The following is a 26,455-nucleotide window of genomic DNA, read 5'->3' as shown; positions in this document are numbered from 1 at the left end:
GAAATGGAATGGAAGAGCGTTGCACATCACTCGCTCCCAAGGCTTTAAAGAGAACCCAGTCACACATTACGCCAAGCCGCGGCAGGTTGTCATCATGGGCGGTCGCAGAGTGGCTTAGCGTGATGTCCAAACCAGGAGCAGTTTTCCCATCGTGGGTAGTTTTGCACAAACAAGCCACCCTGAGACCCCATGGCTTGCAGTAAGGTTGTTTAGGGTAGCTTATCATGATGTCCAAACCCAGCAGGGCAATTTTTTTGCAGGTTGGAATGGTTAGAGAGCCGGCTGGCAAGAAACCCGTGCTGCTCCTTACAGTCTCTCTAGTGCCACCTCCATTCTCCCTCATCCCTTCTCAGCTTTCGAATGGATATTTTTTGTAGGAATCATGAAGAAGGAACACCAGGGAGTGACTGGGTTTGCACGACACAATAAGCCACAGTGGATTGTGAACCTTGTTAATGTCAGCGTGGCTTACCGTGATGTGTGAACCCAGTATGGACTATTGAGTGTGTGGGTAGTTCTGCACAAACAAGCCACCCTGAGAACCCCTGGCTTGTAGTAAGGTTGCTGAGGATAGTTGTTCGTAGGGCAGCTTGTCGCAGTGTTCAAACCCAGCAGCATGGCTTGTCCCAAGCGGCTACAGAGCTATTTGGCAAGAGCAGCAAAAACCCCGTGCCGCTCTTCATGATCTTGCCAGTGCTGCTTCCAGCCGCCGCCTCCTCCCTCACCAGTGACTGCCCCTCCACTGATGCTGAAATGGCACTTTGGAAGGACTATCACTCATTCACCACTTTGGAGGGGTGCTTCGGGGGTATGTGAATGTGGTCACAATTTTTTATTATTATCCCCTCCTGTCTTTCACAACTGCAAGAGAGCAGAACTGCCTGTCCACTATGTGTAGTCTCGCCTTATCAATTTCCATGTTTGTTGCAGCTGTCAAAGGAAGCTCTGCAGTGGAGTAAGTACTGTACTAGGGGCTAATCTGTGTACACTTGTGAAGAACCGGGGAAAAGAGAAAGCACAAACACATTGCACAGTTCAAAAGCACCAAAAAAATGGGAGAAATGCAAGTGAAGTGCTCCGAAAAGGAACGCCAAAGCAGGAGGGGGCATAACTCCCATTCGGCAGTATTATCCTCTAGTCTTGAACCAACACTTGTCAATGTCCTCCCCCCTTTCAACACTTCCTGGAGTCCTGATGAAGTCCACAAATGGGAGTTACTGGCTCCCAGCCCTTTTTGCAGCTCCTTTTTCAAGCAGTTATTGTTGGGGTGACTGCACTTTCCCCCCATTTACTGCCTAGCTTTTCAGTATGCACAAATCTCCCCAGCAGATTTAAAAACAAAAAACCTTTGACGGCAGCTCTCTCCTGTGCACCTGCTTTCTAAGAGTTTTTTTAACTGCCGGGGAGGTTAGCGCAAATGTGCTGAGCACAGTCACCCCAGCAATAACTGCTCCTGGGTGTTCCTGCGTTCATAAGGGCTTAGAAAATTATTTCCTTTTTGTTATCTGATGCAGGGGGCTGGGAGTTTCCCTCATCAGCTGGCAACCACAGCGGATCAACTGCAGAAAGGGTGCTGACACAAAGGGTTTCTGTCAGAAAGGCCCCTGGAATCCATACCAGTAGTGGCATGGAGGATTGAGAGAGACTGAGGGGGAAGCCACGGAGTGGGTGATTGTCAGGAGGACCAGATGAGCCACCCACCGTCACTTCTTCTCAGGGTGGCTTAGCGTGATGTGCGAATGTGCCCAGTGTATGGGTAAGAGGAAAGTGGCTGCATTTTAAGGTCATACAACAAGACTTTTGTGAGGGAACACAGCACCTGGGTTTGCTAAACTCCCCACCTGTCTATCTAATCCAGGGGTGGACAACTCACAGGCTGCATGCACCCTCCAGCAAAGAGCTCATTAACCTCTGTTGGTCCCCACTGCACCACCGAAATTCATAGCAGCAGCAAAAATCCCATACGTTTGCCACTACAGAGCAGTAAACAACTGCTCCATGGTGTTTGGTGGCAAACTGCCACTTTTTTGCCACCACCACAGGCAGCAGGGGCAATTCCACAGGCTGCCAGTAGCAGTGTGGCTTGCCGTGTGTGTGTGTGTGTGTGTGTGTGTGTGTGTGTGTGTGAGAAAATGGCCCCCAACACACACCCCCATTTCCCACCCCTGATTCAAGTGTGGAAGGAAGGAAAAGACAGTCTCTCCAAAAATAGAAGGTAACTTTGACAGAGCTCTGCTGATGCATAGTGCCTCGGCACCAGACAGGACTGGAATGGGGGGGGGGGGGTGGATGTTCTCCACCACCATGAAGTGGATGAGGCTAATCTGCATAGTGCTGTCTACTGGATCGAGTGAGAGGCACGGCTCATTCAGGGACACTGTCCTCCATCGAAAAATTTCATGCATGCCTCTTCAGGATGGCAGAAAATGCTGCTGGGCTGTGCAGTGTACAATTTATAACTCATTGTTCTGCAGTGGATTTTTTAAACTTACAGCGTTTGAAAAGCTTACTCTTTCTCTTTCTCTCCCTCTCTCTCTCTCCCTCTCCCTCCCTCTCCTCCCCCCACCCCAGTTCCTCGGTCCCTGGGTATGAATGTATGTGTTACAATTGAAGGAACCTTGACTATGAACAAACTTCCGATTGCTCCCCTGATTATGGGGTCTCATCCTGTGGACAACAAAGGGTAAGAAAAAGGCACCATTTATACGGTAACACTATTTAGTTACCATAATGCAGCCTGTCCCTACCTGGAACTCTCCAGATGTTTGGACAACAACTTCCAGGATTCCTGACGATTGGCCATGCTGGCTGCAGTTAATTGGCTGGGGAAGGCTGCCATAAAGGATTAAAGTAATCCTTAATGTCATCAGGGATGGACTGAGCACATGTTAGCAATTCATGTGCTTTTTGTTAGAGCTTGCAACGACAGATTCCTGAATTTAATACAATTGTGTGGAGGTGGGCAGGGGTTTCAGGGATAAAATGTAGCTTCCATTCAACTCATGGTCTACTATGTTTTTAAAAACTGTAGCTCGTCTTTCTGGTCCAAAGAGTACTCATAGCAGTTCACAGTAACAACCTAAATAAGCCAGTCAGATATGGCCAAAGGCTTGTGGAAATGGAAACATATTTACAGTATTCCTAAAGTTAAAAGGACACAGAGCCTAGCAACCTCTCTCGGAGGAATTCCCATAGTTGTCCTTCTACAAAAGCCCTGCTTCACACAGCCATAAACCTAACCTGTGATGGTTGTGATACATAGAGTGAGGTCTCATTAGCCAATCTCTGTAGGTAAGGAGGTTCATATGGGAGATGGTACTCCTCAAGATCTCTGAATCCAGAGTTCAGGGATTACAGTTCAAAACCAGCATTTCAAATTATGACCCCAAACACAGTTTTAAAATGATACTCTAGAATACCAAATGCAAGCATTTGTGTGAGCATAGATGTAATATACTGTCAATCCCTTCTCTTTCAGGACACCCTCCTTCTCCTCAATTACTAGTGCCAATAGTGTTGATTTGCCAGCTTGCTTTTTCTTAAAGTTCCCAAGGCCTATTCCAGTATCTCGGGCTTTCATTCAGAAACTTCAGAACTGCACAGGTCAGTCATGGCTTCAGATAAGCAGTTGCTTGAGTTTTGCTAGCATTAGTGAGATTTTTAGTGCTAGAGCCTGACACATAAGGACAGCAATCAGTGTTTTCCATGTACCTGCAGTACCAGTTTCAGATTCTATGAATCTTCTTTCTTTTTTTAAAATCAAAGCAAGTGTCTAGTGCTCATCATTATGAACCAAACATGGAAATATATGGTCTGGAAAAGGGTAAGCCGTCAGAGTAAGGTTGAACAGAGTTTTGCAGTGGTGATGAGGGGACATGCATGCCCTCATTCTTTTTTCCCCCATGCCCCCACTGACCAACTAAAGTTAATCTCAGTCGATACTATTTCCTCAGCTGGCTTTTCTTACTCTTGTATTTTAAAAAAGCCAAACTTCTGAATCCTTTGAGACCTTAATTTTATAAGTCAAACAGAAAATGCAGAGTAAGCAGATAATAGGAAAACATATAATTTGCCAAATTGGGGAGGGGAGAGGTAGATGGATTTCCATGGGACACAACTTGGATTACTCTCAGCCTTTCTCAGTCACCTTTAATACTATGGTTCTTTTAATTCAGCTTCACAAAGCTTTGGGTAGGTTATCTCACCATATGCCTGTTTGATGGTCTGGAAGCCAGGGAGGGAAGAGTTTGAAGAGGAGGGAACTTGCCTGGAGCTCCTAATATAAATCTGTGTGTCATCTGGCTTTTGAACCCAAGTCTCCCAGGTGCAGCACATACTCTACGGGACCACACTGATTTTTATGTTCTTTTGTGTCAATATGTTTTTAGTTCTTGGCATCCAGTTGCCAGATGGGAATATTCATGTGTTAAACATCAATGGTTTCTGGATATTTGATTATAGTAATTCCACAGTGTAGTGAGCATATCCCACATAGAGAAATTGTGAGATTGCACTGAAAATTACTGTACTACTCTACTCCAAGCATAAGGTATGCTAACAGTTACTGTTTTTTAATTAGAGGACAAGGCTCTGGGGTAGGTGATAATATTTCTCTATCTTCAGGCATCCCACTGTTTGACACCCCTCCAACATATGTCCCCTTATATGAGCTCATCACACAGTTTGAACTATCCAAGGAGGAGGTCCCTGGACCATTGAACCACAATATGCGCTTCTACGCTGTAAGTTACCAACTGGGGAATTAAAACACACCATTGGAGAGGGCTGGAAAAATCTTGGACAGTGTCATCTAAACACCCCACACACGCTCATGATTAGACAGGATAGGATTGAGCTATAGAAAACCCATGGTTAGAAAATTTGTTAGGCTTACATTACCTGATTTTAGTATAGATGAAGATGAGAACCCATCACTGTAGCCTATCCTGAGGCTTCAGGAAAGAGTGGACCCAAAATATACACTAACAAGTGGGGACACTGCAATGCTTTTGTTCAAGGAATGCTTCGGTTCAAGGCTCCATCCTTCCTAGAATAGGAGCCTTGTTGTGTTGTTTGAGACTCTCAGAAAATACCTTTTTGGTTATTCTCCTGAAACCTGCTCCCACTGTGCTATATGGGCTCTGGCCCTGAACCTGAGAATTTATTGCTATAGTGTTGGGAAGAGTTTTTTAACCTCATGGTCCACATCCCCCTAGCCCTAATGCTTACTCTGAGGATACTATAAACTGTTAGGAGACTCAAACAAGCTAATTCCTTCTTTCTTCTTCCATTCCCCACTTTTTTCTTTCACTTTCAAATTCCATGGCTCATTTGCCCTCCACCGTAGTCTTAGGCTATAATTCTGTGCCCGCTTACTTGATAGTAAGCCACATTAAAGTCAGTGGGGCATCTCAGTAGACATGTAGCACTTGTTAATTGCTAGATTCACATAGTCTGCATGAATTCTGTTTCTGTTAGATCCTCCTTCCCTATTTTTCTCCACTGGAGCAGAAGTGAAATCTGCCCATTGAAATAGAGAAATCCAGGATTTAGGCATAGCTGTGAATGGGCAGCAGTATGTCCCCTCTCTTTGGAGTTCAGTGTGAACCCGGAAGATCCCTCTCCAGACAGTGAGAAGACCTACGATAGTATTTTCTCACCTCCATGCCCTCAATGTTCCATAAGTCCTGGAAGTTCATAGGGTCATTTCGGTTTTATTTTAATTTGTGTACCTAGGTTGTCCCTCAAATGTATAGAAACCATTGCCTTATTTTTGGGTGGCTGTGTTTTGCTTCTAAACTGATAGGGACCTGACCACCTGAGGTGGGTGGTTACATGGAACAAGTGGGACCTGCAACAAAATGTTGCGGTGTATCTCCACCCACTAAAATGAGTGCTTTTGATCAGTGTTTCAGCCACGCTGAAATTGGAGCCTTTTAGTACTGTTCAGACTGAAGGAGTCACAGGAGGGTCGAAGGTGGAAAGGATGTCTATTTCTCATCAACCCCACCCCTCTTTTATAGTGCTAGAGAGTTCAGGTCTGGGGTCGGCTTCCAGCCCTGAACCCAATCATTTTATAGTAGGGTATGGAGAGTAGGAAAGGTAAAAGGTGTGATTTTTCCTTTCCTTTGCCCTGCAAGAAGGGTTTAAAAAAAAAAAAAAAATCAAGGCATGCATCTTCCTCTCCTCCCTGGAAATTTACAATAAGTTGTTAGGGGTTTGAGCAAGCTACTTCCCTCTTCTCTTCCTGCCTCACAGCTCACACCTTCAGTTTCCTTTCTCCTCTCAACTGACATCTCAATATCTCCCAGAAACTCAGAAGTTCTTATGAGGCTATTTTTTGCAGTTTTTAAAAATGTCTCTTGCTTTCCATTTGTAAACTTATCTACTTCTGCTTACCTAGAGAGTCTGTAAGTATGTAGCGGCCACTACCTGATATTTGTATGGCCATTTTTTCCTTCCAAACTGATAGGCACTGTACACCCCAACTTCGCTGTTACAGAGGATAATGATCCTATTTCCCTTCATCGGAGATTGTGGGGGTGGACAGGCCCTTGGTCTGAAATGAATGGGGGCAATCCCTATTCAAAAGGCCCCATATGATTAGTAATAAGTCGGATCAGCAAAATATAATTTTTCTGAACGCTTTTTGATTTGAGGTTTTATGTACTAATACTTGTCAGAAGACAGCTTAAGAGGGCACAATTGCTATTTTTTAAAGAAGTGTCTATGAAAAGGTAATGAGATGGCAGAAAGGTTATCTCTTTTAATCTCAGTACTAGAAGATTAACTATTATTCTAAGCAAACAATATAATGGGGCCCCAAACAGAGTGAGCAAGTTTAGCTTAAGACAGTCTTCCCTAACCTAGTGCCCTGCAGATGTTTTGGAGTACAACTCCCATCATCTCTAATCATTGCCATGCTGGCTGGGACTGATGTAGTCCAAAGCATCTGGATGACACCAGGCTGGGGAAGGCTGGCTTAAGGCAGAGCACTGGGTCTCACATCCTTTAATGGACAGATACACACATATAAATAACGTAGTTTAGTTCTCTTTGGGGAAAAAAGTGGTTCATTTTGCATCTTCTGGCTACACATGCTTTTGTAGCATGCATCCATGCTATCATCATCATCATCATCTACATTTCTAGATGAAGAAATGTGGGGTACAACCCCACAGCTGAAACTCACTGGACTGTTTACAAAGGTTGTGTGTGTTACTGAGATTGTGTGTGTTTATTCCCATGTCAGGCTTTGCCTGGACAGCAACATTGCTACTTCCTCAACAAAGATGCCCCCTTGCCAGATGGGCGAAGCCTTCAAGGAACTCTGCTTAGTAAAATTGCTTTCCACCATCCTAGTCGAGTGCCCCTCATACTCAATATGATCCGGCATCAGGTGGCCTACAATACGCTGATAGGCAGCTGTGTCAAGCGCACAGTCTTAAAAGAAGGTGAGTGCTGTCCACTGTAAATGGGCTGAAGTGTCTTTGAAAGACCCTGGTCCTAATGATCTATGTTGCAGTTTGATAGCAACAGTTACTGGCATGTTCATCCCAAAGAATAGAAGGTGAAAAGTAGATACGGATGTGTTTAATTTGGCCAATATCCAAAAAAAAAGCTATCTTCTGAGTTCCACAGTTGTTCTTCAGGCAGAATTGTTCCTTACAGATATTTGTGATGGTTCCAGGAACACTGAAGTAAAGTCACTTAGTACATCTGCCTTTCTGCCAATCAGCAAATACTTGAAATCAATACTTTGTTAAGCTGCTGCTCTAGCTTTTAATGGCTAAGAGTTTATTCCTTTCCATATCTGCCTTTCCATATCTGCCCAGTTGCACAACAGGTTGCACGGGAGTTATGCACAATGGATTGCACAACCGCGCTTGTGCAAATGTAGCTCCAGTTGGATTCTTCTCTTGCGCGTAGTTCAGAACCCTGTTTCCGCTAGTGCAACATCATTTGCGCTGACAGAATGACATAGTTGGATACTGCCCCAAGCAAGGAAGTATAAAGAAAAAGATGGCAAACCCTAAGGCAAACTGGGCACATAGTTGTTAGCAGGGAACGGTCACAACCGAAGTAATATGTATTTTTTTAAAATGAATAGACCAAGTTTCCGTCTAGAGGAAACCCAAAGCAGCTTAGATAATGAACATATAATAAACTTGGAGCTTGCATCATACAGTTTTTAAGAGAATGAGCCATGAGTCAGAAAGTCTTTAGTTTAAATCTAACTTCAAGCGTGAATGCACTTCTTGGCCTTAAGCAAATCACTATTCTCTCAGCCCCATCCACATAGTATGAGGATGGTAATACTGCCCTACTCTGCAGGACAGTATATGAGACAGTATATGTGAAGTGCTTTAAGCACTTAAGAAAATGTATTATATCAAATAATAGCAGGTAGAATCAAACCACATTGCAGTCAAGCATGTATATTTGTCATATTTCTATCTCATTTTTCCTCCATGGAGTCCAAATGGCATACATGGGTATTTCTCATTTTATCCTCATAGCAACCCTGTGAGGAAGCTTGGCTGAAACAGAGTGATTTGCCGAAGTCCATTGAGTTGATTTTGAACTTGAGTTTTCCTCATCTAAAGTCAACACTAGTCACTGTACCACAGATTGATTTTATTTACTAAGACACACAGTCATTGTCCTAAATGACTGTAAAACCAAGTTCAGGCAGTGTTAGGTGCCTGGCCCCTGGCTTCCTTTGTAGTGAAGCTGTTAAGCCATGTTTCTAGTCAATTACTTCTATTATGCACACTACAAATAAGCAAGCCTTGCTTCAGGCTAAGGACACTGTCCTTATGCAGCAACTGACAACAAGCTTTTCTTTCAGGCTTTGTGTAATACAGTGGGCTTTAGGTAACTATCTGGGTTAATGTACCATAAAGGAGAGTTGCTACTAAACTGCCACTGGCTACTAGGCACCCCCCTTCTCAGACTGAGTGGCCTTCCAAGTCCCGCCCTCAAGATGGGGTTTTCTGCAGGGTCCCTTCCCCTGCTGCAAATCTCTTGGAGCACCTCATTGACTTTGTGTTGCTCTTCTCTTTTCATCTGACATCTAACCCTTGGGTCTTTTATTCTTACCCTCTCCTCCACTTGGTTAGGAGCTTGCATTTCCACATGTTTAAGGGAGGGCATGGCCTGGCTGTCATCCGGCTGATTAGACTGCAGCTGGGCTTCACCCTCTCAGTCACTGTAATTCTTACCGGACCCCCACTCCTGCAACCTTAATGCTTCAGCAATTGCTGCTACTTCCACCTTCTTGTCTGATTCAGAATCAGTTCCTGTGTCATCTTGAAGCATGTCTGCAGAAGTGTTAAGCCCAATCCTTAGAGGCAGGAGGGTAAACTACACTTGCAGTGCTCCTGAAGACGTATCCCCTCTCTGTGCATGAACAGATTTGACTTAAAAGTGATCTGTTTCTTCGACAGCAGAAATGGCTGTGATGCCAAGATCAAACAAAACCTTGGCTGCGTACCTTGTGCTCATGAGCATATTGTTTCTTTGGATTTTGTCCAGAGGCAGCTGGGTCAGGCAAGAGTAGGCAAGCAGAACAGAAGGTGATGCAATCCAGAATAAATGGCAGATCACCAAACTGGGGGTGGGGATTTTAAACTAGGGTTCTCTCATCTCAGAGGGGCCGCGGTGGCTTAGTGGTTAAGACACTGAGCTGCAGACTGGAAGGTCGGCAGGACAGCAGTTCGAGACCCGAGTGCCGCATGACGGAGTGAGCTCCCGTCTTCAGTCCCAGCTTCTGCCAACCTAGCAGTTCGAAAGCAAGAAATTGCAAATAGATAAATAGGTACCACCTCGGCGGGAAAGGTAACAGCGTTCCGTGCACCTCGGTGTTCAGTCATGCCGGCCACATGACCACGGAAGCGTCTTCGGACAGCGCTGGCTCTTCGGCTTAGAAATGGAGATGAGCACCACACCCTAGAGTCGGTCACGACTGGTTGGGGACACCTTTACCTTTTTTTTCCCTCTCATCTCATGGGGGTTCTCCTCAAGTATCAAAGAAAAAATGGCTTGCATGCATACATACAAATGTGATTAAGACAACCAAGGTAAATCAGTTGACTGAATTTAAGTTTGTCCCATGCCAGGGGACAGGAAGATCCATGGGATGGGGAGAAGGTGAAGTCATGTGCTCTTTGTGAACACCCCAAGGAAAGGAGGCAAAAACCTGCAACCTGATCCTAAACACATTTGCTCAGAAGTAAATCCCATTGAAATCAATGAAATTTCTTAATCATGGTGCTTAGAAATGTACCCCTGGTAATCACTCTTTGGTTCTTCAGCACCTCCATATTGTGTGGGGAAAAAACCCATATATTTCCCCTGTAGAGTTAATGCCTTTCTTTCTGCAGCCCAAAAGGAACACAACTCCTAGATCCATGGATATCCATACCAAACAGGTCTTTTCTATATTAGCAAGCTCTTCTGTCTTTTCAGATTCCCCTGGCATCCTGCAGTTTGAAGTCTGTCCCCTGTCTGACTCCTGTTTCAGTGTGTCCTTTCAGCATCCTGTAAACGACTCCTTGGTTTGTGGTGAGTTGCAAGAAGGGAGGGTTTTCAGAAAAAGATGTATGTTTAAACAAGTGTTAGAGGAAGATGGACCTATTTTCAATTTAACCCCCTCCCTGTGAACCTTCTGTGTCTTTCAGTGGTAATGGATGTACAAGATTCTACCCATGTGAACTGCAAATTGTATAAAGGTCTCTCTGATGCGCTCATCTGCACAGATGACTTCATCGCTAAAGTCGTTCAAAGGTATGTCATGCTTCTTAAGCCAGAACAAAAACTGATCTTTGGAGACTGTGGTTAAATATAAACCTGATCATTCAGAGCTGTACTTAAATGAAAGCTGCACTGAGAGAAAAGATCAGGGGAAAGTCTGGTGACTTTTTCCAACCATATATGTTCATATAAGGTTATCCTTACTTTTCTACTTCCATTCTATTTTTTGAGAACCTATGCCTGTGTAGAAATGAAGAGTTCTTTCCTGTCCTTCTGCAGCAATGGAATCCTGAGCTTATTTTGCCTAATTGCTTCAGAGGGTCAGGACTACAAGCCTTTATCATTCCATACTGCAGTGACATCTTTCCTTCCAGCCAGGGTCAACTCAGGGCACTTGTTTTCCATCTTTAAATTCCTGTTACCTTTCCAAACCAATCATCCTCATCAAGGTTTGTGGTGTTGCAGAAAGTCCATCCACCTGTGATTTTCTCCCCACTTCTCATGCGCTGTAACAGTCTTGAAAATTGATCAGGTTACCACACTTGAGAAGCTACATATGGATTGCCTATCAATTCTTGCTGTGTTGCCTCAGAAGGTATGCCTTGCTCTTAAAGGCTCCTTGGTTAAATGGTTAACTATTCTTAGGCTTCCTGTAACACAGCAAAGGAGGGAGAAGCTCAGCCTCTTTCTTTGTGGGCTGTTTAAACTGCTGGAAAAATAAATAATACAGTTTTCTTTCCTTCAATCAGCAGGAATTAGAGCCAGCGACATAAGGCTGGTTCACTCATGTTTTTTCCTCTACAGCAATCTTCCCCAACCTAGTGTCTTTCAGATGTTTTGGATGTCAACTCCCTTCGGCCCAAGTCAGCATTGCCAGTGGTCAGGAGTTGTAGTCCATAACATCTGGGGGGCACTAGGTTGGGGAGGGCTGCTCAATACCTGTGTGTGTAGTGCATGTACGTACTTATGTGAACAATGCATGCATTTTATATTTCACTGTTTGTATTTTGCTGTGGCTGCACAATACCTGTCCACACAGTAAAATATAAATGTGTTCTTCACTGATGATGGTGTATATACATTGTGCACACCTTTACCTAGACTGAAATGATAACTGTAGGAAGTATGCCATCTCTAATGTGGACCTGAAAATGTTTTCTATTTCTTGTGCCTGGAAAAAGGGGGCGAAAGGAATAAATTATGTAAATGTATCTTCGTGTGAATTGAAATTATTTATTCTGAGCTCAGAATTTGTTTTTCATTGGTGCAGAATATGCATTGAAAGGAAGGCAATGAGCTCCTAGGTCTCCATATCCCACACTTTACTTTCTCAGTCTGTAATTTGAGATCAGTCCTTCAGTTACTATTTTCAAAAAGATTGTAGTGTGTTTTATGAAGTTCCTTAGGTTGTATTCACTTGAACAGCTGTGTCAGTTTCACAACCCTTTAATATGCTTTGATTTTGTTATTTTCATTAAATGATGAGTGGAGGAAGCAGGAAGGAAAGAACAGGGGAATTTTGCTAGCATAGGCGGCCTCCTTCCTTGTTTCCCAGGAAGCCAGTGTCCTTCTCTCTAGAAGAAAACATAGGAGTATGTGCTCTTTTACATAGAATCTCTTGAATGGTACAGAAGTAGGCTAAATCTGTAGAAAAGATCTTAGCACTGTTTACATTTGTTCATGATAAGCTCAGCTTTGAACATATAGCAGAAAATTATTAGAGGTGAGGATGGCACTCAGTGAGCTTTCCTGCACATTTTCTTGTAGATGCATGTCAATTCCTGTGACCATGAGAGCCATCCGGAGAAAGGCCGAGACAATCCAGGCAGACACACCCGCCTTGTCCCTCATTGCTGAGACAGTTGAAGACATGGTGAAGAAGAACCTGCCGCCTGCTAGCAGCCCAGGTTATGGCATGACCACTGGCAACAACCCAATGAGCGGCACCACCACCCCAACAAGCACCTTTCCCGGGGGGCCCATTTCCACCCTGTTCACTATGAGCATGGGCATAAAAGAACGGCATGATTCCGTGGGCCATGGGGAGGACTTCAGCAAAGTGTCTCAGAACCCCATTCTCACAAGCCTGCTACAAATCACAGGCAATGTGGGGTCCACCATAGGCTCCAGCCCCACTCCTCCACACCATACACCTCCCCCTGTGTCATCTCCTGCAAGCAACACCAAGAACCACCCCATGCTCATGAACCTGTTAAAGGACAATCCAGCTCAAGATTTTTCAACTCTCTATGGGAGCAGCCCACTCGAAAGGCAGAACTCCTCTTCTGGTTCCCCAAGGATGGAGATAGGGCCAGGGGGCAACAAGCAAAAGAAGAAAAAATCACGTGTCCTAGCGGACAAACCGAAGCATCAAACTGAAGATGACTTCCAAAGAGAGCTGTTCTCCATGGATGTTGATTCCCAGAACCCCATTTTCGATGTCAATATGACTGCTGACACTTTGGATACTCCCCATATTACTCCAGCACCCAGTCAGTGCAGCACTCCGCCAGCAACCTATCCGCAGTCTATACCTCATGCCCAGCCCAGTATTCAGAGGATGGTCCGGCTCTCCAGTTCAGACAGCATTGGTGCTGATGTCACAGACATCCTTTCTGACATAGCAGAGGAAGCGTCTAAGCTGCCAAGTTCCAGTGAAGATTGCCCTCCTATGGGAACGCCAGTAAGGGACTCGTCCAGTTCAGGGCATTCTCAGAGTGCTCTGTTTGATCCTGATGTCTTTCAGTCAAACAACAGTGAAAACCCTTACACTGATCCAGCTGACCTGATCGCTGACGCCACTGTGAGCCCAAACAGCGATTCTTCAAATCAGTTTTTCCCTGATGGAGTTGATTTCAACCCTGACCTCCTGAACAGCCAGAGCCAAAGTGGTTTTGGAGAAGAGTATTTTGATGATAGCAGCCAGAGCGGGGACGCTGATGACTTCAAGGGCTTTGCACCGCAAACGATAAGTACTCTGGGTGTGCAAGTGCTGGGGGGAGATGGAGGGGAGAGTAAGTTCAAGGCAAGTAGTCAAGCGGACACAGTTGACTTTAGTATTATCACTGCTGCCAGCAAGGCTCTGGGAGCCTCTGATGTCATGGAGCATCATAGCGGAAGCCAGAGCCCCCTACTGAGCACAGGAGATTTGGGGAAGGAAAAGCCGCAGAAGCGGGTCAAAGAGGGTAATGGATCTGGGAGTTCTCTAACAGGTCCTGGGCTGGATGGCAAGGGTGGAAAACGCAGCCGCACCCCATCCAGTGATGGGAAGAGTAAAGAAAAGGTCCAGAAGCGGAGGAAGGTGGAGCCGGAAGGCAAATCTCCCTCTCATAGTTCATCCACAAGGCCTTTCACCCCACCAGCAAGCACAGGTGGCTCGAAATCTCCCGGAAGTTCAGGCAGGTCTCAAACGCCCCCTGGGGTAGCCACGCCTCCCATCCCCAAAATCACCATCCAGATCCCCAAGGGAACAGTGACTGTCGGCAAGCCCTCCCATGGGCAGTACGCAAGCGGTGGCTCAGTCTCCTCTTTGAGCAGCAAGGGTCATCACAGTCATTCCTCCTCCTCCTCTTCGTCGTCGTCATCATCATCCTCGTCCTCTTCGTCTTCCTCATCGACCTCGGGCAAAATAAAGAGCAGCAAGTCGGATGGGTCTTCTGGTTCCAAGATGAGCAGCAGCCTCTACTCGGGCCAAGGCGGCTCTGGATCAGGTCAGTCCAAAAGCTCCGCCCAGTCAGTGGGCAAGCCCGGGTCCTCCCCCATCACAAAACACGGCCTCAGCAGCGGCTCTGGAGGTACCAAGATCAAACCTCAAGGGAAGCCTTCATCGCTTATGAACCCTTCCATGAGTAAACCAAACATTTCTCCTTCTCATTCTAGACCCTCGGGCGGTTCTGACAAGCTGGCCTCTCCGATGAAACCCGTTCCAGGTACTCCCCCGTCGTCTAAAGCAAAGTCCCCTATTAGTTCCGGTTGCGGAGGCTCACACATGTCTGGGACAGGATCCAGCTCGAGCATGAAGTCCTCTTCAGGGATGGGATCCTCCAGTTCCATGTCTCAGAAGCCACCCCCTTCTTCAAATTCTTCAGCGGGATCTTCATCTTCCTTTTCATCTGGCAGCTCTTCCATGTCTTCATCTCAAAATCAGCACGGGAGTTCCAAAGGCAAGTCCCCAAGCCGGAACAAAAAGCCATCTTTGACCGCCGTCATTGACAAACTCAAGCACGGTGTTGTCACCAGTGGCCCTGGCGGGGAAGACTCAATGGACGGACAGATGGTGCAGAGTTCCAGTTCCTCAAGTCACTCCATGTCCTCTAAACATAACTTGTCTGCAGGTGAATTGCCAGGGAAACGGGAAAGGATTGATAAAGACAAATCCAAAGTTTCTGTTTCCGGAGGTTCCTCTGACTCTTCCAAGAAGACATCTGATTCAAAGAGTGTTGGAAGCACTGGAGTGGCCAAGATCATCATCAGCAAACATGATGGTGGCTCTCCTAGCATTAAAGCCAAAGTTACCTTGCAAAAACCTGGAGAAGGAGGTGGGGATGGCTTAAGGCCTCAGATGACATCTTCCAAAAGCTATGGATCGCCACTGATAAGTGGGTCCACTCCGAAGCATGAGCGCTGTTCTCCTAGCCACAGTAAGTCTCCTGCATATACCCCCCAAAACATTGACAGCGAGAGTGAATCAGGATCATCCATAGCAGAGAAATCCTATCAGAACAGCCCCAGCTCCGATGATGGAATTAGGCCTCTTCCAGAATATAGCTCAGAAAAACATAAGAAACACAAAAAGGAAAAGAAGAAAGTGAAAGATAAAGACCGGGACAGGGATCGTGACAAAGAGAGGGACAAAAAAAAAACACACAGCATTAAGCCAGAAAGCTGGTCCAAATCTCCCATCTCTTCAGAACAGTCTCTGTCTATGACAAGCAGTGCCATTCTTACATCAGATAGGCCATCCAGGTCCAGCCCTAATTTTTTGATTGGGGAGGATGATGATCTCATGGATGTTGCCCTGATCAGAAATTGAAAATGTTTGCAGGGGTGGGGGATGTTTCATTTTAATGTTTTTAAAGTTGTGAGTGTTCACGACACCCAAATGGGTTCGAGTAAAAACAATCCTTTTGATTTGGACAACACTCTTGATGGAGCTTAGTAAGCAATTTTTTAAGCTCTTGGAAGCTTACTTGAATACCCATACATGCTTCCATCTAATATGAGTCTCTGCCACAAAGAATTGATCCACCAAACTATTAGGTTGTAGGCCTGCCACTTTGTCCCCAGAGTCATATGCCTGTGGACTTGTAAGATAGAACTGAAACTTGGGCATATACTAAACATCTCACCTGTTTTAGTAGAATCAGATTTTTCTCGCACCATGGTTTATAGGAACATTTCTATTTTGGTGCTTATTTTTTAACATTTTTAGCATTTACGATTTAAGCTTGACTGGGTTTTATTCATAGTTAGGAAGAGTATTTCCATTCAAAATGTCATTGATGGAATTGATTCAGTGCCTGATAACTTCTCACTTCCGTAAGGTGCTGATTGGTGTCTCCTGTTAAAATCTGAGAAACTGTGTGTTCAACAGATAATACCATTTTTTGGCCCTCATCCAGATGGTGAAGTATTTTGACATAGACATGTTATACTTTACAGTCATTTGACTTAATATTTGTTATAAAACAGGTTTTTTAATATACACACAAAAGCTCTGTTGGATTTCATGCATGTCTTCTGTGTTATAAGCGGGCAGTGAAGGACTTCAACTTGGTGAGAAGAGGAAAGTAAGGTTTTGGTCAGAGTCCTTGGGTGTAAAATTTTAGATTTCTCAGCCCCTGTAATTTGGATTTAGGTATAAACCCACCTGGGAGGGAATACACGTCAAATAAGTTGGAATTATACCCTTTTGCTTCAGTGGATCCAGCTTGTTGGCATTATGGGTGTGGGATCAGTTTCCTCTTTGATATGAGAGCCATTGCTTAATGGCTTCTTTCCACATCACTCCAGAAATGTAAGAGCCATGAAGTCACATGGGAGGAGTCCACAGTGCAGCCGCTTCCTTGGGCAGTGTTGCTTTGGCTTCGAAGAGGGGCAACTTCATCACTACCTCCTCCCACATGACTTCAAGGTTCCCGCGTTACTGGAACAGCATGGTAAGCAGCTACACTGGAAATGAGCCTAGAGTTGTCAGAGTATGTGTTCATATAACGTGCACTCCAGCCCACCTTGTTACAAGCTAAGGGAAACATTCTAGAACTTAAGCACGTACCAGCTGTATCCAGTGCTATCATTGTGAATTAAGATTCCCCTTTGAATTTACCTGGCTGTGTTCTGTCATAGGCCACGAGCTAATGTGCACATGGACTTCTGTCTGACAGTTGGTGCCTCATTCTCTCAAGTATCTTCATATGAAACATTGCCCAGTATTCCAGAGAGCAGGGCAGCCCCATATCACACAGAGCTCCATGTGTATCACAGTGTCTGGATTGGGCATGGACAGTCACCCACGGGCACAGGAGTGGCTCTAGGACTGTGTGATAGCTAACCATGCATCCCAACCTGTTTGCACCTTATCAGTGTAACTATGTGTGGTGGGTTTGCCCAACCGTGGATACTCTGTAGTTGTCAAGCTAGAAGATATCTGGGACACAAAAGGCAGCATCCAACGCTGCCCTCGTGCGCATGGCCAGCCCCGCCACTTCCAGTCTGCAAGTAGCCCCTGTTGCTTGCAGAGTGAGAATTAAGCGCTTCTGGTGGCAAGCCCCAAAATGAGCGGAAATTATCATTTCTGGAAGGTTGGTGGAGCTCACATAAGGGAGCTCTGCTGACCTGCCCCTTCCAGAAATTAGTATTTTGCTTGTTTGGGGGCTTGTCTCCGGAAGCACTAAACTGTCGTTCTGCAAGTGGTAGGTGCTGCTTGCAGACCGGAAGTGACAGGGCTGGCAATACACGGACCAGAATTGCTGGCCAGCTCCACTAGCAGATGGGCAGCATTGGATTCTGCCCAAAGACAGAAAACACCACAGCCTTTCCCTGATTCATATTCCTGTTTTCAGTGTTTCCAAGGTACTGAAAATAATAAATTCAGAGCAAGTGACATTCACTGCAGGAGACTGCTTGTGGAATGTGCACAAGGCCTATGAAACACCAAGACATTTTTAATTGTGAACATCCCTTATGGTGGAACGACATCATAGAATATAATTCTGTATCTGCTCAGGCCTCAGCAAGTTATCTGTTTAATTACCATAGTATTCATTTGGGGAAGCTGGGTTCTGAACAGTGCACAATTCTCAAAATGGGAGGCTGTTCAAGGCCGTGGAAAACCTGGATGTGTCCCACCAGCAAAATCTCAATGGTGTTTTCATAATGGGGCAGCTCTTATAGTTTTTGCTATCCTCTGTAACTTGCATGGAATTGTTGAAAGTATTTGCAGGATTGTGAGTAGCAATGGAATACAGTTGGTCCTCTTAAGTACTGATACTGTCTATCTTACACTCTAAAATATTAAAAGAGGTATTGGCTCTTGATCTTTTAGAGTAGTTTGGGGCCCAAAATCAAACATCATCCAAAATTATTTCTGTTGTACTTTTCAATGGACAACTATCTTGATTCAGTAGCAGGCCTTTGAGTTATGCAAAAAGCTTCTTCAGGCTAAAGCAAGACTTCATCCAATGCACCATATGTACAGCACCCACTCATGAAGGGGTTCCCTGTAGGGCATAACAGCTCTGCCCCAGCACGCAGGCACTCTGTGGCAGACCATTATGGGGAATGAGATGGTGTGTGCAGATCTTCCAGTCACCATATGTAAGTGCCCAGGCATGCCTGGGATGGCGGGCAATGGGATTCATTGTGTCCTATGGGATAACTCTGCATAGTCTGGATTGAGCCAAATGAGTGTGATGCAAGTCTAAAGCCTTGCTGTCATAGCAATAAATGAAGAATAATTTTGAAACCTGTCTGTCATTCAGACATAATGTTGTGAAGTTTTAGAATCTGCTTTTAATATGTTACCCCTTCCCCCCTCAGCAGTGATGTCCCCTCCCCCTCAGGAATGAAGAAGGGTAGCCATTCAAATAAGTTTCACCAATTACAATTGGGGCACATACATCAGTATCGCACAATCACCTTCTGTGTTAAAAGATCTCATGTGTATTTCTAAAAGTGCATTTAATTGTTCACAATATTTTACATCTTTCAGTATTGTAAAGACAAAGTAAAGAACAGAAAATGGTAAACAGCCAAACCTTTTAATCTCGGTTGGAGCTGCTTACTGATTAAAGGGTTAGCTTTTTTCTTTGTAATGTAAATAGTATGTCCTTTACTCCTATTTTGTGAACAATTGTGTAAATGCTGTTTCTGGTGACTGGTGGGGTGAGCAGAGGAATGTAATGTGTTCTTAGCTTTTTTGAAAGTATTTCAAATCTCATGTTGGTTTTACATGCCAATAAATCTGTTTGGTAGAAATGTTTGCTTCATCTCAATTACTGCACTTAAATTGTTTTCTACCTGAAGGAAGTTCTGATTGTCAAGCAAGTCCTACTTTGGTAAGAGAGTCCTCCTTTGAAATGTTGACTTCAACACTGTTACAAGGCTGAAAGTTTGCACTCATCACCACAGCTGTTAAATATTCATTTAGTACTAACTTTTGTAGATTCTGAATAATGACAGAAATTACAGTCCCCTTTCCAAGGAAAGTAATCTTTTTATACAGGAGAGTTATCAATCTGTAGCTTTGAGCCATGTAGTATGCTCAATTTGATTACACACTCTTGTTTCCCCAGATTTTGGGGTGCATGTGATGATAATCCAGGGCTTAGTGCATGCATGGGACATAATGATGACCACATTTCCCTGTAGTTACAGCTGCTGCATGATTTATTTTTTCAGTGCTTTTTTATTTTTATTCAATGTTCATACTGTGGTTCCTGAAATACTTTATTTGTGTTACTAGGAGAAATAAATGGAATATAGACTCTAGTAGTATGGTGAAGTACAGTACAAATACTTACAATTTTTGGTCACTGATTTGAGATTTCTGGGGAACCATTGAGTTGTGGGGGATGGGGTTATTTGGAAAACAACTTGCCTAGCACTACTGTGTTGCCTTGCAATGTGCAGCCACCGAGAAGTATTAGGTAAGTTTTCTGGCAAATTCTCAGCTCATTTGGGGCAACAGTGAGGCCCAACAACCTTGACAAGTGCTGTACTTGAACTGAATATGTAACCTGGAACTTTCCTCGAAATGCTCTGCAATGCTTAGGTTGCTTGTAGTGCTTGAATTTGGAGGTGGAAGGGCAGGGGGGTCCTTAATGAAATCCACAAGCTCCATTTTGTTTCAGTGTTTTGCCAAATTATCCCCCTGTATCCTTCTAAAAGCAGGTAATGGAGGCTGTCTCAAAAGATAAGGGGATGGCCCCCTCTGTAATTCCACTGGTTTCTTAGCAGCCGTACTGATGTGGAAAATGTTCCTGAAAGTTAAAGAAAAGTTGATAACAGATTCTTCAGATTCTGAATTGGTAATATGTCCAATTTTACACAAACTGTAGGTGATGACATCAGTCTTCAAGACATTTTTATGAGCGTCTTGGTAAAGAAAAATAATACTTACTTGCCCTTCCTGCAGTCAAAGAAATTTTCTGCTTCATGGCTGGAATAGCAGGAGGGTTAAATGGATTATATAGTCTTCAAAATATGATGGCAACGGTTGAGAAATTACTGACACCGAATCTGTGATGGTGTGGGTGAAAGAAAGCTAATATAAAGATCTGAGTCCAAGAAGTCCTACGGTATACAAGTGGGTGGGGGCATATATCAAAATTATGTTTAAAAAGGGTGTCGTGCAGTGCTTGAATTATTGGGTGTTGGAGGTGGGGGAGTCCTTGCTGAAATCTCTATGCCCCGCTCTGGCTCCCGCAACTTTTTTTTAGCCAAATCATACTTCCCGTAATCTAAAAAAATAGTTTTGCCTCATTTGCCCCTCCGTGACTTTTTGCCATGCGCCTCCAAAAGGGAAGAACAAGAAGCACATATGGCCTTTGATGTGCTACAAAAATGGAATCCACAGGGAATCCACTGCATGCAGGGGGTACCGGCGCACTCTGGGCAAGGCTGGAGAAAGAAATGGGAGGCGGGAGGCGAACAGGGCATCTTCTTGAAGCTCACAATATCTTCAAAAACGAGAAATCGGAGGAGACAAGCTCTTCCTTGTGCCCTGGGGAGGACAGCAACGAGCCCTTGGCCGGGGCGGGCGAGCAGGGCAGAGCTTGCTCGGGGGCCGGGCGAGGAGCCCTGACCAGCCCGTGGACTCCTGCTTCCCTTCCGCTGTCCAAAGCCTTCCAGCTGCTGTGCCTCGGCAAAGTAGGCCTTTGCTCTGCCTGAATGCGCGGATGATCGCGCCCTAAGACTCAAGTGAGAGCCAGTGTGGTGTAGTGGTCAGAGTGCTGGACTGGGAGCCGGGAGATCCGGGATCTGATCCCCAGGCGGCCATGGAAGCTCACTAGGGGACTTTGGGCCAGTCACGGACTCTCAGCCCAGCCCACTGCACAGGGTTGTTGTGAGGATAAAATGGAGGAGGAGGAGGATTATGTGCACCGCCTTGGGTTCCTTAAGGAGGAACAAAGGCGGGATATAAATGAAATGGATGGATGGAAATTAAGTGTGGCCATTGCTTAGCTGAAAGACTCAGGTCACCACAGGAGTGCTGACACTGGAGGCTTGTTGCTGGAGTCTCTGCCCCTTTTCTCTCTCTTCCCTGCTTTTTGCGTTAGGTAAGATGGAACACAAAAGGAGAAGGGGACGGCAGAGGATGAGATGGCTAGATAGCATCACCGATGCAATGAATATGGACTTCAGCACGCTCCGGGAGAGAGCGCAGGACAGGAAGGCCTGGCGTGCTATGGTCCACGGGGTCACGGAGAGTTGGACACGACTGAACAACAATTTGATCTACGTTACAGAGATTGCACGCAGTCGTATGATTCTGGCGACCATATCTTTTGTGATGCTGAGGGCAGAAGCATCGCCTTCACTTGCTTGTAGGGAGAATTTAACTCAAGCCTGCTTTCCCACAACGTAAAAAGGCGTCACAACATTCCAAGTTGCACTATAGCTGTTTACGATGGTGGTGGCGGCGTGTCTTTTAGCAGGTGCCCTTATTGCTGCATCAGCGCAAGGTGTCTGTGAAAATTACAGTATAACCCTATAGATGCCTACTCAGAAGTAAGCTGCACTGAGATCAATGAGACTTACTCCCAGGGAAGTGGGTGTAGGATTGCAGCCTTAGGGCACAATCCTATTCATGTTTAGACAGAAAAAAAGTCCTGGCTGGGGAATGCTGGGAGTTGTAGGACTTTTTTCTGTCTAAACATGCATAGGATTATGCCCTCAGTTACAATCCTTTAACAACCCTAGCGGGGGGGGGGGGGGGATGTCTTTATCGGAATGAACTTTTTTTGCACTTTTAAAAATACATGCTTATGGATGTAGTGAGAATTCTAATCTGTATTAATGATTGTGAGTGCAGTCAACAGCAGGAGATATTTATTCAAATAGTTAACACGAAGGAAAAAGAATGTGATGAGGAGGGAAGATAGGGACTCTTCAGTTTAATGAATGCCATCATAACTAAATATAGGGTATAGGATTCTTCTGGGTTCGTTGCCATTATAATCTAAGAATAATGCCTTCTCTCTCTTTGCGAGAGGTCTTCAATGAGTTTGTTTAAACCCAGTTTTTGTTACAGCCAAAATGTATCTTCGGTCTTTTGTGAGACACACAGTACAAGTAATATAAAACTGAGGATCATGCCAACTGAGGTGGGGGATACCTACTACAGATGGTAGGTGTGTGGGTTCACACTGTACGAGGGTCCAATTTATTTATTTATTGCATTTATATCCCGCCTTTTTTCCTCTTGCAAGGAACCCAAGGCGGCTTACATTATCCTCCTCTCCGTTTTATCCTCACAACAACAACCCTGTGAGGTAGGTTGGGCTGAGAGTCTGTGACTGGCCCAAAGGCACCCAGTGAGCTTCCATGGCCAAGTGGGGACTAGAACCAGGATCTCCCAGCTCCCAGTCCGTCACTCTCACCACTACACTACACTGGCTCTCAAACGTTTCTTTGTCACATACTACAGAGGAGAGTTTTCAGTAGTCCTGGGATAGCTAATCCTATCTTACCTTTGGCATACAACAGTGAGGATAGAGAATATGGGATCATGTTGGAGTTTGCTATATGGGGTACAGGAAGGTATCCACTTCAGCGTCTCTCTTCCTCCATCTCCCAAGTCAGGTAGGTTAATTAAGCTAACGACTTGCATAGTATTCAGGGCTTGTTTTCTTGAACTAGATTTGTCAACTTGCTTTGAAGCCCTGCCTTAATTGCAGATGGGGTGGGGGTTGTAATATTCAATAGTGAAAATAGTGTCTTATACATGCTTGGAGGATTTTTTTAGTTCACATGTTCCCCCAGGTACTGCTGTTTCAAAAGCAGATTCCTTGAAGTCCAGTAGTTAGAGATATAACTTAGGTCAAAGTTAAATTTTGCTTATATTAGTCAAAGGGCATGACAAAATATAATGGGATCAAAATAAGGTTTGTGTAAGTAAGTAAAGTTCCTACACAAACATAAACTTAAAAACCTCAGTTATGAAGCAATCCTATGAGGATAGGCGGCCGCCTCCAAACTCAAAGGGAACCACCTACCCAATGCTGGGCAGGCAGAGCATGGAGGGGATCTTCTCTGTGCGCCGGATACCCTGCATTAGCTGATTTCGGCTGTCCCGCTTTGGAGAGGGGTGGGTGGGGAGGATAGACAACGCACAGCAAGTGTCATATCAGCACTACCCACCCCTGGGGAACTCAACTGAGCGCAGAGCCCAGGGACAATCTGCACCGCCTACAGTCTGACAGGGGAGGGGACGGGGAGGTGGTTTTCTGGGAACTGACCTCGGAGTGCGGGCTCCGAGGTTGGATCTCGGAAACCAAACCACCCTATAGCTGTCTAGTCACTGTCTAGCGGCCATAGGATTGTGCCCTTAGCTTTTTTTTGTTCCTGTAGTTGTAAACATTGGACACCAATAAAATTACTTGGTTTGGGTAGTTGTCAGTAGTAGCAGAGTAACACAATAGTTGTGTTTGATAACAGCAGCAAGAGTACTTGGCATTTATGTGGTGTATTTGAAGCATTTGATACATTTCATATACATTATTTCAGTAATCCCTACAACAGTCCCATAAAGGTGTGATCTCTATATTGCAGATGGGGCTGACAAAGTGGTGGTTTGTCTACAGCCGTCTTAGTGAGTGCAGCCCCCTTTGCCACTACATCAGCTAGCAACTGCCAATAACTTGGTAATAGACTATTTGGGTTCAAGGGTGTAAAGAAGCCTCTTATCCTGTCACATTGAAATAATTGGCATATATGGAACAGAGCAAAACAGCCAGATCTAGAGAAAAATCCCTGTGCAACTTGAAACCTTGCATCTTGCAGTTCAGAGAATAGTGTGAAGGCATGGTACCAGACAAGCCTGTTGAATGTAAACGGGCCAGGCCTTGTAAGTTTGCTGGTGCTCAGGAGGAGACCCCTGGGATCCGTACCTAGGCCAGGGGAAAGGCAGAGAACATTCAAAAATCTTTGTGTAATAGTTAACTTAGTACTAAACTGACTGAAGGGTTAAAACCCACCATAGCCACAGTAGCGTTGTGTAAGGAGCGATCCTATGCATGTTTAGGCAGAAAGAAGTCCTGCAACTCCCAGCGTTCCCCGGCCAACCCTGAGGGCCGGGGAGCGCTGGGAATTCCTAAACTTGTCTAAACATATACGGGATCACTCCTTACACAAAGCCACTCGTCTACCTGTGGGGGAGAAGGGGGAGCGCGGGAGCAGGCAAGGGGGGCGTCCCCTCCTTTGGGAGATGAGGGGGGGGGGAGCCGGGCCGTCTGCCTAACCCCCCCCCCCCGTCTCCTTGTGCGTCGCGCCTTTTCTAGGCGGTGCGCCGGCGGGCGGCCGGGCTGCCTCCTTCGTTCTCCGCTCTCCGCTCGTACGCCGCTCCGGGGGCCTTTTTTGGCCGAGGAGCGGGATGCAAATGCAATACGTGATTAGTGGTGATACCACGCGCAGGGTCGCGCCCGGCACAGCTCGCGGAGCAGGCGGATTCCGGCCGCGGCCCGGCGAAACCGGAGCGCAGCCCCCGCACGCGCGGAGGCCGGCGGGGCCGAGCCGGCCGCAGCCCTCCCCCGGCACGTGCGCGGGCTCGGGGGCGCGCGCGCTCTTTCTCCCCCCGCCTCCGGTGCGCGCCGCCCTCGTCCAATGAGCGGCGCTGTTGCTGGCAGGTGCGGAGTGTTTTTGTTTTGGGTTGAAGCAGAAGCAGAAGTTGCTGCAGCGGCGGAGGCGCCGGTCTGCCCCGCCTTCCTGCCCCCGGAGCCTGGCGTGTGGCGCAGGGGGCTCCGCCCGGCCCTCCCTCCCGCGGCGGGGAGGCAGGCCGCCGACCGACCCGCCGCCGCCGCCGAGGACGTGGGGGGCCAGGCCTGTCTCGGCCTGGCCCGGCTCGGCTCGGCCTGGCCCGGCTTCAGCCTAGCTGCCCCCCGCCGGGCCTCCACCATGAGGAGGGAGATGAACGGGGTCACCAAGAGCCGGTTTGAGGTGAGCAGGCCGCCGCTCCGCTGCTCGGCCTTCGTGAAGTTTCGCTCGGTGCGGGAGGGGCGTCGGGGGGGCGGGTGTCATGAATTCGAGAAGGGGGCTGCATTGCACTGGACGAGACCCCCCCTCCGTCACTGCAGGCGGGAGGAAGAGGAGGAAGGGCTGCTGTGTGTTGTTCCTGAGGGAGTTTGCGGGGGGGGGGATTAAATGGGGCGCGACTAGACCGGGTGGACGAGGGTTCTCTCCCCTCCCCCACCAAAGCAACGGCTTCACTGGGAGGGGGGAGCGTTGGCGGGGGGGAGGAAATAAGTGTTTCTAAATTGCAACATCGTTGGGGGTGGGTATCGTGGAGTGTTTAGAAGTGGGGCGCGCGGGCACCTGGAAGTGTGGGGGATGGGGCTTTCCTCGGCGAGACCCCTGAACATCCCATCGGAGGAGATCCCCTCTCTTGAGAACAACAACACCCAGATGTCAGTCCTCTTAGAATAGTAAGCCCTTCGGGGCAGAGGGTAGAGGAGGAAAGACTTAACTCGTGTCTTTGTGCCCGAGCGCAGGTGATTGTTACTTATCTTCAGTTGCGGGTCGAAGTAGCTAAATTACACAGAGGGAGGGATTTGTTGTCCTTTTCTATGGTTCTCACTTGAGGGGAGGAGGTGACTCGGAAGGGGAAAGGCATATGGGGGGGGGTTCACATGTGTAGACTGCATATGGACTGCAGTAGATACAAGGAAGTTTGGTTTGCACTGAATTTTGCATCCCTCCCCCTCTCCAACTGCAATGGGATGGGTGGCAGTGGAATGAGCTAGCAGAGGAAGGATCGACTGTAAATGGGGAGGACCGTGTGTGTGTGTGTGTGTGTGTGTGAGAGAGAGAGAGAGAGAGAGAGAGAGAGTGTGTGTGTGTCCCCCGTCCCAGGATGGGGGTAATCTTTAGATTGCACTGAGATATTCCCTCCAATAGAGAGGAGCCATGTGTGTATGTGGTGGCAGTCCCAGGGTGGGGGAAACCTTAGATTGCACTGAAGGATTCTCCTGAATGGAGAACTATT

General features: G+C 46.3%; 2 protein-coding genes across 5 annotated transcripts in view; both read left to right on the top strand.

The window, feature by feature from the left end:
• The window catches only part of MED1 (mediator complex subunit 1), a 36,229-nt gene extending 16,999 nt beyond the window's left edge, over positions 1–19,230 (top strand). For 2 of the 3 annotated variants that reach the window (XM_084804484.1, XM_084804481.1), the window contains exons 11-17: positions 2,572–2,683; positions 3,479–3,603; positions 4,624–4,742; positions 7,253–7,454; positions 10,471–10,566; positions 10,683–10,788; positions 12,523–19,230. In XM_084804484.1, coding sequence (XP_084660610.1) covers positions 2,572–2,683; positions 3,479–3,603; positions 4,624–4,742; positions 7,253–7,454; positions 10,471–10,566; positions 10,683–10,788; positions 12,523–15,787 — 4,025 coding nt within the window. In that variant the 3' untranslated portion in view covers positions 15,788–19,230. The remainder of the gene's footprint in view (positions 1–2,571; positions 2,684–3,478; positions 3,604–4,623; positions 4,743–7,252; positions 7,455–10,470; positions 10,567–10,682; positions 10,789–12,522) is intronic. The other variant, XM_084804482.1, reaches the window with a different exon arrangement.
• Positions 19,231–25,098: 5,868 nt separating this feature from the next.
• Positions 25,099–26,455, top strand: part of FBXL20 (F-box and leucine rich repeat protein 20) — a 106,530-nt gene continuing 105,173 nt past the window's right edge. For both annotated transcript variants that reach the window (XM_084804490.1, XM_084804491.1), the window contains exon 1: positions 25,099–25,410. In XM_084804490.1, the coding sequence (XP_084660616.1) occupies positions 25,369–25,410 (42 nt within the window). In that variant the 5' untranslated portion in view covers positions 25,099–25,368. The remainder of the gene's footprint in view (positions 25,411–26,455) is intronic.

The sequence above is a fragment of the Heloderma suspectum genome, chromosome 6 (genome assembly GCF_057233095.1).
Source record: "Heloderma suspectum isolate Gila_16-S chromosome 6, 16-S_ref, whole genome shotgun sequence".
Classification (NCBI taxonomy): domain Eukaryota; kingdom Metazoa; phylum Chordata; class Lepidosauria; order Squamata; family Helodermatidae; genus Heloderma; species Heloderma suspectum.
The sequence above is the reverse complement of the archived record's forward strand: the minus strand, read 5'-3'. Positions and strand labels throughout refer to the sequence as shown.